At 40.9% G+C, this 15,294-nt stretch overlaps 1 protein-coding gene across 2 annotated transcripts in view; it reads right to left on the reverse strand.

The window, feature by feature from the left end:
* nedd4l (NEDD4 like E3 ubiquitin protein ligase) overlaps window positions 1-8,602 on the reverse strand; it is an 86,622-nt gene extending 78,020 nt beyond the window's left edge. For both annotated transcript variants that reach the window (XM_080847718.1, XM_080847727.1), the window contains exon 1: window positions 8,338-8,602. In XM_080847718.1, the coding sequence (XP_080703844.1) occupies window positions 8,338-8,382 (45 nt within the window). In that variant the 5' untranslated portion in view covers window positions 8,383-8,602. The remainder of the gene's footprint in view (window positions 1-8,337) is intronic.
* Between the last annotated feature and the right edge of the window lie 6,692 nt (window positions 8,603-15,294).

Below are 15,294 nucleotides of genomic sequence, written 5' to 3' on the forward strand. Positions count from 1 at the left end.
GACATCACCCCATAATTGATCTCAGTGGCACACGAAAGAAACCACAACAACAGCTTAGTCTTCCTCATTGTCTTAATTAAGCTACAAGCTAACTCGGACTGTGCTCAAGCAATTACCAAGGCAAGCAGGGTTTTCAAGGCACTGGATATGCGCCCTTTTTCAGTTGTTGAAAACCACTTGAAGAAAAGTCTAAAATGCTGGAGGACTTGAGCAATGCAAAATGAATTGCTTTAACTACAGATGGGTGGAAAGATGGGTGGACCTCCCGTGCAACAGTCACAGTCACAATCACGGTGCACCACATTACCAACAACTGAGTTATTGCAAACAATTCTCCCGACATGTGCCGTCTCTGAAAATCACACAAGTGGCCATTTGTCAGAAATACTACAGGAAGCTGGAGTGGAGTGGAAAATTGACAGACCATACGCCACTATTCCCCTGACAACAGACAATGGCAAAAACATTGTGAATACGGTTGAAGGTGGCTGGATTTTCACCACAAATTCAATACTTTGCACATACAAAAGGTGACGAGCATTAACCAGATGTCCTGGCTTTTAGACAGAAAGGTTGTAACTTTTTCTTGTGTACGGTACTGCTGCAGCAGTGCTAGGGGAACAACTAGAGATGCTCCAGTTTCCTTCCCTCAAAAGGATAAAGGATGCACCCACTAGGTGCCATGACATGCTGAAACTCGTTCTTAGAGCTCCTGTCTTCAAGCCTCCCCTCCCGATGAGCCCAGTGTGCTCTGATTGGTTAGCTACGCAGGCAATAGAATAGTTATCAGGGTGTCTACAGGTATAAACAAATTAAATGTAAGACTTTTTAATACCACTTCTAAATTACATTTAAGACCAAACTTACGATGGAAAAACAAATCAAAAGTTGAAATATACAGTAATCTTTCCAAGTAAACACACTGATGTCTGATAATTACCGGTTGAGTTTAAGAACACCGGCTAAATGTGTGTAATGCAAAAAGATAACACAAAAATTTCATCAGTCCTCAATTTTCAGAGCATTTAGGTCCCATAAACAAATGCTCAGGGCTCTCAAGTTTTGAAGACAGGCAAGAGTGACATATCCCCCGACCACGCCCCGGCCCGCAGTATTCCATATGCCCACAGACCAGACCCCCCCCCATATTTTTATTAGTGTTTTGTTGTTGTTAATAATAATTGCTCAGACTTGCAGGAAAGATTTGACACATGGCACTGACAATTCGACCAATTACAAAGTATGTATTCGATTTGAGAGAGAGAGAGCGAGAGATAGAGAGAATTATGACATCCCACACACCTTGATGGGCACAGGAGTTCTCTTGGCGGCAGATAGAGCACCAGTATTATGAACTTGTAGCCTGACGATGTCATACTCATGATTCTAGTCAGAATATGAGTCTGATACCGGACCTTTGGGCTGTGATTATGGGGCGTGTTTCAACGAACCAGGAAAGAAAATGCCTATTCGCTGAATTGGATACCTAGAACCAATCAGAGCAACGTAGTAGCCTATTACCATCTGATAGATTAAACTTTTACCTGATCCCTAGGAAGGACGGCAAAAACATCTTTTCAATGACAAATGCCTTAATCGCGTTTCTCTGTTCCTCTTTCAAAATGAATGCGCTGTCAATGTCTGTTGAGATATGCCTGCTCACGTTAATTAATTAGCATTAAGGCTACAAGCTACAGTTTATTTCGATGGGTTTTTTGTGTACACGTTAGCAATGATATAACAATAATGGTCTAGAGAACTTTAGTTAAGACAAACAATACTCTGTAACATTCGTGTTGCACATGCACAACTAACCGAGTCAAAGTAGACATTAAAAAGTCGTGTAGATAGCTTAATTCACATAAAATATTCCCCACTAAGCACCCGAGACGCGGCCATCTTGGTCGGAGTTCGAATCTACCGGTTAATTCAACTCAAGCGTTGGTATCTGTCCATCAACGTATAAAGCCCGCCCTGCCAATTTGATTGGTCCGGTTTGATCCTACCGATGAAACTCTCTCCCAATTAACCCAGAGCCAGACCAAATCTCCCTGACAAATATTTTTGTGAGCGGGGTTTGGGCTGGTATCCAGGCTAATGAACTTGTGCTTCCTACAGTAATAAATGGCCATTTAGAGGTCCATTCACTATCAAAAGAGGTCTTGTAGGTGGCTGCTCCTGGACTTTTCTCCCTTTTGTTCTAGCCATCTCCTTCACTGTTTCTTCGAAGTTAGGAGTCAAAGCTATAGTAAAAAGGCAGACTGTAGCCTAAAACTGTGTTGGCTACAAACACTCATTAAAAACTGTTGCTAATTATCTGGGAAATATTCTCTAACTGCAGTCAAGTCATTCCATGATGCTTTATTTCCATTGGTTGCTGGATTAAATCTTACCCAGATACAAAAGATAGGCTACATGTTTTTTTGATTGGCTATTGTGCACCTCACGGCAGAACTCGAGAAGATTCGGGGAGACGTGCTTGATTCCTCCATGGCCAGGTCATGTTTGCGTGCTACGGCACATTAAACAGCCTAGAGGTTTTTTTTCAGCGTGAGAAATACGATGTGTGGCGGGAGTGCGTGACTAAAGACCGAAATGAGTGACTGTCACGCTCAATGCGTGACACTTGAGAGCCCTGCTTATAAAATCAAGTAAATAAATTAAAAAACGCCAAAATCTATAAACGGACAGGCTGGAGCCCTGGCTACGATGATAAACCAATAAACAGGAGCCCTGGCTGTGGCGCAATCCGGGGGGTGGGGTTATCCCCTCAAGTCTAGGCTACGAGATTCAGCCCTAAACAAAGCAAGAAGTTCCGATCATTTGAACGACAGCAAGAAAATAACATTTGCGATAAAATAAATAAAGTGCACAATGGAAACATAGGCCATTGTTCGTGTTTTACTACTCAAAGCATTTCAGGGATTGAGTTACAGTGGCAAGTTAGCGATCAAAGCAACAGGTAGACCACCTCCCAAAATCAGAGCAACTGCAGATTCAACACAGCTGGCTAATAAGTGGTAACGTTAGCTACCAATGGAGTTGAATGAATACCGGGAAAAAATATTTGACCTGGCAGAACAGATTGCCTGCATTTTAGCACTGACATGGCACAAAAATATTTAAGACCAATGCAATCTGAATTTAAGAGAATTTAATACTTTTTAAGGCCTTATTTTGATGAAAATTGATTTACGACTTTTTAATGACCCGCGGCCACCCTGGTTATAGGACAATAAAGGATTGTGTTACAAGATTGGGTCATCATAACAGAACAGAAAAAAGGGCTGGAATATTATGTATTCTTCATTTATTTTTGTAAAGCAGTTGATTTTTGTGAAGTTAAATTAATCAATCATGTTCTTTAGTGTTCCAAATGGTTGGATTTCACCCAGAATTATTTCAGTTTTTTCCAGTGGCCCAAAAAATAAATTTCATGAAATCCTTTATGAAAATGGAATACTGCCTCACTTCCATTTGTCAAGTACCCATAGACAGTGCTTTGTAATGACATGACTGAAAGTGAAAACCCCAACTCGATTAATTACGTTAGTGTAAGAGGTCTCTGCTATCCAAGAGGTAGATCAATAGCATTCTAAGTAGGTCTAAGCAACTGATTCACTTAAGCATATCACTGTCACTTTCATATCACTGTGAGCAGTTTCTCTCACAGAAGACACCCCTGCCTCTCTAAGGGATGTTTAGGACTCGTCCATTTGAATCCACAATGATCCAGTTTAACTGCCGTGTCATATAGCCTAGGCTATTTCACAGTGCTCTATTCGGCACATTGCCTCTTCTTATTTCTGCCCCCGTCGGTTAATACACAAATTAATACAGGTTAGTCAATGGTTATGTTATTCCACTCTACTCCAATTTGATACATTTTACTTTCCAGCGGTGTAGAGTATTTGTATATTTATATTGGCAGCGACACCTATCTGAGAAGACTGCAGTGACTCACCTGCACACCAAGCCCAAGCATAAAAGGTTCTGCCACTGTGTTGACGTCACAGTTGGTATGCACAATGACCAATCCGTCAAGCACACCAGTCACTAAAGAGGACTAAGTCTACACTCTTACGAAGTCTTGAGTCAATCAGCCTACTTTGCGGTCAGGGGGAACTCAACATTGGGACAGCTACTACACTTTGCCTCCACATATTAATGTGAGGCCTCCTTCTCTGCAATGACTGATCAAAACAAAGCAGAGAAACAGACTGTGCCTGGAGAAGAGCTTGATATCAGCAGTTGCCTCCCTTTGTTTTAGGAAGAGAAATTAACAAATGTAGATTTAAAATATGGCACAAAAATAAACATATTGAAGACTATAATGGTCTAAAGGTGCTCATTATAGTTAATGTCAGATATCCTCTGTTCAATTTTCAAACTCTCCCTCACTATATTACTTTTTTGATCGAGCAATATTCCATGACACCTGATACGATGCCAACGTGACCGTTTCAGAGTACTTAGCCGAGTCTGACTGATGTATCAAAGAATGTACCTTGTGCTTGCCCAGCTCTGCTTTTAGGAACTCCTGGGCTATGTTAGCATCCAAGTTCAAGGCTTTAAGATGCGACCGTGACGTCTGCATATTAAGCAAAGGGGTTTTCCATTTCGCTCCGCAAATAATTCCTCCCATTCAGGCAAGAAGGCCCGGTGTTCATATTCATACATTCGTTTAGCTCTACGCTTTGCTGGATCCATGGCATTCTTTCGGTAGCTAGCTACCGCTAGTCTGGCTAGTAACTTTCTGAAACTGGGTGCACACATTAGAATGTTTCACTTTGGAACATTAACGTTACTTGAAGACATCTCTCAAGATCGAGTGATGACAAAATATACATGAATAAATATCCCCAATCAAATCGGACAGCTTTTTGACTGTATTTCCAAATATATTGCGAGCAAAATATGCATTTTAGATGGTTTAGATGGCCGGCAACTACTAACTGCTATCTTATCTTCAAACAGAAAGTTACGTGTGCGCATCGGGGCAGAAGTCCGCAGAGGACAATTGTAAACGCGCGATCATCTAGTGACAAAAATGACATGCCGTTGTGCAAATAAGATAAATAACACAAAGCTATTTATTGTGTTTAATAAAATAACAAGCTATAGAGTATAGACCTGTTCTATAGGAAAGGTATCCTTAACTGACTTCCGTTCCGTTGAAAACAAAACACTGTTGAGATATGTTAGTTAGCGCTTTATAGAAAATTAAATTGAGCAAAGTTAACTTGACCTTTCAGGGGGGGTGCCCCGCCCCCCCAACGGCACCCCCCCTGAAAGGTCAAGTTAACTTTGCTCAATTTAATTTTCTATAAAGCGCTAACTAACATATCTCAACAGTGTTTTGTTTTCGGCACAGTCGCAGGCAGACAGCCGAACTTCGTGCTCTCATGCAATCCCAATGAGAGCGACACGAACTTCGTCTGAGCAAAAAAAAAACACGCAGAGACTATGGCGGCCGAAATTAGACTATGGCGGTGTGCCATAGTCTCGTCAATGTGTGGGAAACACTGCAAGTTAGCTGTATAAATTCCATATATGCAAAAGTAAGCCATGTACAGATAGCGTGGGCTTGAACGTTTCACATCCCGTCAAATGAGGCATCATCAACTTCTCTGGTGTCACGTAGCATGCTTGGATAACTTTGCAAGCTAACGTTGAATAATTGACTTACAGTTTAATAACGTCCCTTCTAGGATTTCTACACTAATCTATGTAACTTTATTGCCAAGTTAGCTGTATAAATTCCATATGCAAAAGTAAGTCATGTACAGATAGCGTGGGCTCGTGACATAACGTTTCACCTCCCGTCAAATGAGGTATCATCAACTTCTCTGGTGTCACGCATCATGCAAGCTAACAAGCTAGTGTTGTCTAGCTTACTCCATAACTTATTAACATCTATTAGTGACAGGTAATGTTGCAAAGCGTTGCACGCAGGTGGTCTGCATCTATGCATGCAACCTACGTTACGGCCAAGCTGTCGTCTCTTCCTCCATCTCCTGAAAAGTTTCCTGACAAATAGGCATTTTGTCATCATCCTCTGATACTGTGAAGTACTGCCAAACAACTGACGCTCAAAGTAAACAAAACATTTTCTTCGCGTGCGCATAATTTGCACGCCACCTTATCGGCCAGGTACATCAGCAGAAATTCTTCATATGCAGATGCCGATAATTATGATTTTAAGCTTGTATCTGCCGATACCGATGTCGTGCCGATGTCATCGTGCATCCCTAGAGTTTGGTCGTCCATCTTTTTTTTTGTTGCTTTGCAACACCCACAACCGTCGGAGAACCATAAATGAAAACGAGTCCGTCGAGGCAACTGCGCGAGCACGGAGTAACGAGTCGTAGAAGTATATTTCGCCCTTAACGCATTCGTAGAAGCATATCTCTGCCTTCAAACACGGACCAAGTGCGGGCCTAAAAGTACGGACTCTTTAAAAGCCGCATCATGAAGGCGCACCCCAGAAAGGGAGCGCTGGCGACTGGACGTGCCTGCGCCAAGCAGTGCACCTATTGCCTCCACATCGACTTAGCACCGCACTACAATTCACCACAGAAGGGAAGGCAACTGTTCTTTTGACCCTCTCCACTGACAAACAACATGTTTCCTAATGCTTATAAATGGGAATAAACCATATGGAAAGAAATCTACAGAAAATAGTTAATTATAAACAGTAATTATATTCAAACTACTGGTCTGGAATCTTATTCCGTAGCAATAGTCTACTAACTATAGTTCCGGTTTCATAACTGGTGTCAAATAAGAAAGGGTAACTTCGCTGCTTGGCCCCCAATTAGATGTTCATTTAACAGCCTTCTTGGAGATTAGAGGGTAGGACCTACAGAGATGTAGCCCTAACATGTAAATGTATGCTGTTTAGACATTGATTCGTTTCAACATTAATTTGAAACTATGCGTTAAAGGTCGGTCCGTTAAGATAAATACTCTGATTGATAATCACCGCATTTTAATATCATGCATATTGATTTCATATTTCCTTAACGTTATGGCATTCATCAACGCACAAGGCAGTAGCCAAAGCAATGGCGGCACAAATAAAGCCTGGCACTTTCTGCAATGGGCCGTGGGCAACTTTAGACTGTGAGTCCATCCCCACAGTTCGCCACACTTCAGATGACCTGGATTTCTGAATGCTACAGAGCTGAGGCTTCATCCATGACAGGCTCTGGTTTGTGCACCGTCCAGTTCTACATACCCTCGACGTAACATCACACTCATGTTACCATCACCAGAGTTCACATCCATAATGAATACTGATCATTATTATTTTCATTTTAATACAACACCGACAGCAGTGTAACGTACAACGTGAAATATTAGCGTGCTACTGATATCCTTCTTGACACATCACACTCTATATGGAAGATGCTGTTGTCTAGACAGGGTATTTGACTGCCATCATGTTCATACTCTAACGTTAATGGGTGACGTTAAGTTACATTGGACAGCTAATATCAGCCGAGCATCGTACTGAATCACTTGAGCTATCGGTCACTATCAACGATAACATTAGATAATAATTACTGTATTTCAACTTTTGCCAGCAGACACAATATAAGCAAACCGAAAAGGGCCATCGACACTATACAATATGGAGATGTTAGCTAGCTCAAATAGTTAGCAACAGCTAAGGTAGCTAGCTATTTCTCTATCAAATTTTCCAAATAACGATTCATAGCACTATGTTATCTGTCTACAATGTACATGGCATAAAACGTGAACGAGCATAATCGCCATAATAAACTGGCTGACATGTAAGAACATAGCTTACTTAAGCTCGTTAGCCTTGAGTTACTTGTAGACAAGAGGAACGTTCACCTTAAACTTGCATGCCTAGTCGATAAGTCATCAGCAAAAACCGAACATAGGAAACGCTGGTAGTCTTACACATGCTGACTTGCTCCTATCTAAGAATAATTTAATAAAGCAAAACGAGAACGTATTCTTCCAACGATTGAACATGTACGAACATGGCACGTTAGCTAGCTAGTTTGTTATTACATAGCGCACGTACATTGAGACACTTAACTGACACCTATGGGTAAATAGTAGCTCCCTATGCTAGCAAGCTTGGCATTCCGGCCACTTCACAGTCAATACGATATCAACGAAGTTTAACACCTTGAAGCTAGCCAACTTATAGACAGCTAATGCTAGTGAAGATTAATATGTGACAGCAAATAACACTGAGTTCTTCAACTAGGCAATGGTTACCTAATAACAGTTGATGGAGAAAGTGCGAGTGTTTGAGGCATAACGTTATAACATTGTCGAGTGCAAGAATTCACTTACTTCGTCTTCAGAAAGTCCGTAAATTGGTTCAAAATTCGTAGCCATATAGCCAAACAAAATTCACTCACGAATACACTAGCCGCTTAAAAAGCTAGCCAGAACAATAGCAAAGTGCCCCTCCACCTCCTTTACAGTGTTTTTGCCCGCGGGGAAATCCTTTCTTCGGTTGATATTACTTGGTCGTTTTAATTCTAACCAGTGTTTGACTGTATATCTGAGCAAAATCTGTTGTAATGTCCCTGTATTTTGAAAGTGAATTCTTGCCACTTCATAACACTGTGAAACGCTCTTATTGTACTGAAATGCTGTCATCCAGTCACTTCCTTCCAGTGAGACTCTGCCCACACGCTGAGTGAAGGTGTCTTGAGCCAACCACGATTTTCTTCGATATGTGTAGAGCAGAAACTGGCCAATAAAACCAAAGGTAAGGCGTCGAGGACTTTAACATTTTTCAACACAAGGCGGTTTCCTGTGTTTTCCTGTACTACTCACCAGCAAAACCGTGGCCCAGTCTTGGATGGAGTTTTAGCGCCCTCCAGTGCTGTATTGTACAATTTTCCGTTAGCTGTTGCACTTGTCTGGGGCTAATGTCATGAAAGCACTAAATATATGCCTAGGTTCAAAGGAGAGGTAGACCTACTACAAAGAACAGTTGAACAATTGATTGTTTATTTCCTCACAACGTTGTAAGGCAACAATATAGTATACACAGTATAAAACAATTGACAGTGAAAAATAAAGAAAGAAAAGTTTATTAATTGATGCTGATGATGATTCTTTCAGTGTGTTTGTGTAAAATCCAGGATATAGTCCTTCAATTCCTTTCAGTGTGTGTGTGCAACGTTTTGGTCCGGGTCATTATACTGTGTCTCAACAACCTTTCTACCTGTCTTCTTGATATGCGAAATCAATTGTGATCTGGATCCACGGTTGGCCTCACCGCATCCACAATCTGGGTTAGCTCGCCATCAGGTTCACAGGGTTCCAAGTTTCTAATGTGCATAAAAAAACAATCTAAACAAAGTGCCGACAAATCAGGGTGTTTCTAGTTTCAAATTCTAATATGAGATCTCATTCAGTTCTTTTTTTCTAAGCAGTATGTATAACCATTATCTGGTTGCACTCAGGTTACATTAAGATTATAAAACAAAATCACAGTAACCACTTATATATAAAAACAACTTAATTGGCTTAGAAACTTGCATTTTCCTTATCTAAATGATAATGTGCAATTCAAAATTCAGTATTTCACATCACTAAGTAAAGGCTTATCTGGTTTAAACATCATTTTCATTAATATGTTATATGGTAACTCATTACTATATCATATCTATTATAACTATATATATATTATTATACTTGACCTAACCATGCATTTTATTCATTAAAGGTGAAATATGCAACAATTATGCTTCAGGATTAGGGTTAGGATAAGCAGTTTAAACTTAAAATAACAGCTTTAAAAAAAATTGGGGCGCTACAATGACTTTTAATATGGAGAATTGTGTCCGTGCCAATGGCATAGCAGGGTTGATAGGCATATAACTGCGTTCTGTAGTTTTGCCTGCCGCAGCCCGCCGATCTGACTTTGATTACCTTCTGCCGATCTAGTAGCTTATTTGCCGTCTTGCTTAGTCTTGTGTTGCACTTGATTGATGTTTGACTGTGTAAGGACAGTCGTTGAGTAACTAGTTTGTCATAATGTCAAAGTCAGCACATTTCAAGAGATTTCGTTAGTTTTAGCTGCTAGCATACCTTTAGCGAATAGCTATTAATCCTTAATGCACCTTTAACTGTAACATTCCAAATTACCATGCTGCCTCAGTCAAGACGTTAGCTGTTAGGCGCTACGTTAACTCAACGATATAGTGAGCAACAGTATGAGGCGTTTAACATTCACTCTTTCCATTAAACACTAAACTATAATAACAGGCTACTTAAGTTCGATGGTAATATCGTTAATTTATATGTCATAACTCCGATTGGTTTAAAAAAATGTTATCTTACAACGTATACACAGTATAATTTCTCTCCCAAGTTCGCTAGCATGACTTGCATTGGCTCACAAAGACTAGCATTGATCTTAAGGTGCTCACTCACCTGAGTTCTCAGTGTGGAATAACTTTATGGAATTGCTTCAGTTGATCTGTCAAATTCGGTGTCTAGTTGGGAAATTAGAATCAATCAACGATAGAATAAATCAGTTTTGGGTTCGGATGCAGGGGGTTCATGGGTGGGGGGAGTTTTGGGGGAGGGGGGGGTTAGCTTGGGAGTGGGTAGGGGGGAACTCGAAGAGTGGGGGAGAGCCTGGGGTGAGGGTGAGTTCGGGGGAGGTGGCGGCGGAGCATGTTTGGTGCTTTTGTCCAGCCTGTAAACGGTATTTTCTGATGGCCTCCTTCCTCCCCTACTATTTTATCGAACACATTTACATTTGCAAAGTGGTGAACAGTCCAGGTTTGCTTTGCCACAGCTGCAGTTGGAACAGTCTCCTTTGCAGGAATATTTAATGAGCTCCCTGCACGCTCTAGAAACTTCTGGACTTGTCATTCAAACAGGCACCCATAAGTTGGATACCTTGTTCCAGGCATATTGTTGTGGAGAAGAAACCACCTGCTGTGTTTGTGTGCTGGTAGTCCAGATGCCTGCTTGATACACTGCTCGTCTCATGTGCTGGAGCAGTGCATCCTGGGTGGGTGGCAATTTGTCCATTGCCAGATTCTTCTTGCAGAAAAGTTCCTTTCTTGCTTCATTGACTGAGGTCAAATAGCTGGTTTTGTCATACGTAATATTATATCTCATGTGCAAAGAAATCATCCAAGTTTCCATCCCGGCTTTGCATTAAAATGTACAGTTTGCCAAAGAGGGCTACATTATTCTGAAGCACTTAGATCTTCTTTCCCTGCTTAGATGTTTGCTTGCGATGACATTTTCTGAAAAGCAGCAGAGAATTTCTCTTGATTGGGTCATGGATAGAGTGGGTGCGGTCATCAAGCACCTTATTGACAAAGTTTTGGTACTTTTCCTTAGCTGTGGACTCCAAAGTGCGCACTGTGGCTATCACTGATTCATCTATGCAGTTGCGATTGTCGAGAGTTATTAGATCAGGGAAGTCATCCAAGAAGGGATTGCCACTTCGCTTGATGGTTTCTGAAAGGCTTGAAACTTGTCTCTGGAAAGTCTTTTGTGTCGAGAGACCCTGCTCATGGTGCTCGAATTTTGTGGGTATCTGTCTCCTCATCAGGGAGGTATACTCCTTCAAACTGCCTCACTAGTCTGGCTAATTCTGGTCCAGAGAGCATCAACCGTCTGAAGGCAGCAGGATTCTCTGTAAGCCCAACAGCACCACCTGAACCTTTGGCAATCTTGTTTTCCTGTTCATGTGCTTGGTCGAAAGGAATTGAAGAAAATGTATTGGTGGTCTTGGAGAGCACCCAGTGAGAACGCTCCTTGAACTCCTCTTTGATTGCAGTAGGCAGGGACTTCATACCTAGGGTTGGGTACCGAGAACCGGTACCCAGGGGTTAAAGTGGGCCGGAACGCTCCGGTACTCAGTACCGGCACCTCAGATAAATTAATAAATATTTAGATTCTTAAAAAAAAAAAAAATTAAAAAAAAAATGTAATGTTAAGGCCAGTCCACACCAAAGATTCACGACGAGACAAGACGGTTTTATAACGTCGCAGAGAACAATCGCAGCGGTGTGAACTGGCAGTTGCAGAGCGTCTCATGCCGCAATATCATCCCCTATCCCCGCCTTGTTCATCCCTCTGACAAACACGCTTCGCACGAAAAAAAAACCAGTTAACATGTCAGTTCAGTTGAGATCGCGACGCTTTGCGGTAAGTGTTTAGACTGTTCCAGTCAGAGCGAGTGCATGTTGGAGTCCAAGGTGAAGTAGTAAGCTAAAGTCTAACGTCTATATTTTAAATAGGGCAACAAACACAACTTAAAGAAAGAACCAGGCTTTTAGTTATTCGTTTTCTATCACTCTGGCCCTGACTGAGAATGACGAACATTAACAATGGTTAACTGCAACTAGCTGGTTATTGGCTAGCACGTCAGCTTGTCAGATAGACAAAAAATGTGAGTACCGGTACTTGTTTCCTAATTGGAAAACACGTTGGTAATGTTATGTCTTCATAATTTCCTTCTTAAAGATGGAGGAGGATCGAAATAAGAGAGGGTGTAAACGAAAAATAACTGATTATTTCCAAGGGTAAGAATTTGTCTGGAAATGGTGCCTAAACAGTCAGATGAGATGTTTTAAGTGGGTGAGAAAAGCCACAATATTTGGACCATCATACATTGTTATTTTGTTGTTGTTTAATACACAGGACATAAAACATGGTCTTTAAAAACATACAGTTTATTTTACTTTCCTTTTTTTCTTTCTCTGTATGGTTCCATAATAAACAATTACAAGCTCAGGGGCTGGAAGTTTCCATTTTCTGTTAAAAAAACACGTATGGGAACACAAGTGTAAGAGTAGTAGATTTACAGTAGCCTAGGCTCATTTCTTCTGCTCCATTTCATGTAGCCTAATCAGTATTTTTTGATCTCTGTAGAGCTCTGTAACCTTGCGTGGTGGATGGGTGTGACCGGCATGTCTGCAGTAGGCCTGTCACCATTCAGAGAGAAGACCTCACTATACTGTATATGTAGCCTACTAAAGAACTAAGTGGTTTACAGCATAAACATCTATCTACTATAGGCCAACATTCTAAAATGTGTGAATCGCTTAAATGCTATGAGTTTCAAATCTAAATGTCAGCACTAATTGTTCATTTCCAGCTGGCCATCCCCAAAATGCACCAGAATACAGGAAATCATATTTACCAAATTCAAAATTTTCTCATGGAACCAAATAGGGGCCCAAAGGCTCATGATCCATCCCTGGTTTAGGTCTTTGGTTAGACCTCCTTATATCACTGTGATTAAAAAAATATAAGAATGGGTGATTTCAACGCCGCCGCCACCAGATCCACCAAATACCCACCGCCACGGCCGCCGCCAGATCCACCAAATACCCCCCCGCCGCCGCCACCACACCGGGAAATAGAGTACCCCCACCTACCAAATCCCACTTTAACCACTGCCGGTACCAATACGGCACCGGTTCCATACAACCGATACCTACCCGGACCGAAATGCAACGCAGATTTCGGTGCTTCCTTTCGGTGCCTGAGCAGATTTTATTATTTTTTTTTTTATTAAAATGTTTATAATTTAACAAAACTAGCGATAGCTAACGAGAAGTAACGTTAGTGATGAGATCTTTCTGAGTACGATCTGTATACTTTTTTGTGTTGCTAACAGATTTCGTGGGGCACATATAAAACTGCTCCATCTCCCAATGTAGACTCTCGCCTGTGTCGCTCACGCATTGGTGATAATGTAGCATTCCATATGGGACTAGTGGAAACGGGATTTGTGTTGAGGAGTTGACATGGTAATGGGTTGACTTGTGTGTGGTTTCGGTTTCAAGATAAGTGTGGTTGTTCTAAGCAGAAGTTGGATACGCTTTATTAAACGGAGAGCTACCGTCTCATCCAAAGATATTCCTTCTCAATGTGAGTTCTTAAGAGAGCACTAACTCGAACGCTACAATAACATTCCAACAGTCTAATGACAGCGAAGAGCAGGCAGCCTTGCACAGAGCAAGCACAAACAGAGCTAACCATCAATATAACGGAGAAAATGTCGAAAGGTAAACAATCAAAAGTGTGGCTGTATTTCGCACAAAAAAATTCAAACAACGCGACGTGCAGCATGTGCAACAACAAAATTGCGTGTAAATGGGGGAGAGAACTCAAGAGGCCCTGAAGCTAAACTCTTAAAGGGGCAGTACACATTCACGAAACCAGTGGGTTTAAATAAATGCAAACTAAATTATATTTTTTTTTACTCTGAAGGCAAACATGCTCATTTTTCTGCAAAAGAATTACTGAAGTGTGAAGTGTGTGTACAGAGTGTGTTATGTATTTATTTATATTTATTTAAGTTTACTGTAAACAGTTAATATATTGTTCATAGTTTGAAGTTAAAAGGTTTGAAGCCAAGTGTTTTGTATTTATTTTTATTTATAGTATACCTTAAACAGTTAATATATTGTTAAATTTGAAGAAAACTATTTGCCTTGGCAATAAATAAGCCTTTAATGTCTTTAATTAAAAAAAAAAAAGTATCGGTTCTGGCACCGTTTAGGCACCGGTATCGTTTTAAAAGTATCGCTTATGTACCGGTATCGGAAAAAACCCAAACGATACCCACCCCTTCGATATGAACGGGCATCCATCTGGAGTAGTTCACATGATCCAATGCAAAGAACAGTGGTGTGAGTGAATACAATCATTCATTGTCTTCCATTAAGACACTCTGGGAAAAGGATCTTGGAGAGGTGCTTGATGAGGATATTTGGGAGAGTATCTTGTGTCGTGTCCATTCTTCCTCTTTTTGTGCCAAACATGGACTAATACAATTTTTAATTCTCCAACGCACTCACTAGAGTACTGAAACTCACTGAAATGTTCAATACTTTATCTACTATTTTAAATGTGCCCTCTGACCCTATCCCAGTAACTATCCTGTTTGGAGTGCTGCCCTCTACCTTAGTGGTGCCTAAATTCAAGGCAGACTTTATAGCATTTGCCACCCTATTGGCTAGGAGATTGATTATACTCCACTCCCCCCACAGTTTATCACTGGCTGAAAGATATTTTGTCCTACTCCAAGCTAGAGAAGATGAGGGCTACATTACATGGTTCCACCACTAAATTCTACAAAATATGGAATCCTTTTCTTGAATATCTTAAATCAATTCAGTTCCCCTCTGCCAACCTGTAATCTTAATTGTACACTTCTAGATGTGTGTAGTTCTTGTGTGCTTTAAGTAAGTGGGAATAAAATTTAATGTACACTTGCTGCAGGATCTTGTCATTCACAAAGGCCGCTTTTTT

This window comes from Sprattus sprattus, assembly GCF_963457725.1.
Source record: "Sprattus sprattus genome assembly, chromosome: 11".
In the NCBI taxonomy this organism is placed as follows: Eukaryota; Metazoa; Chordata; class Actinopteri; order Clupeiformes; family Clupeidae; genus Sprattus; species Sprattus sprattus.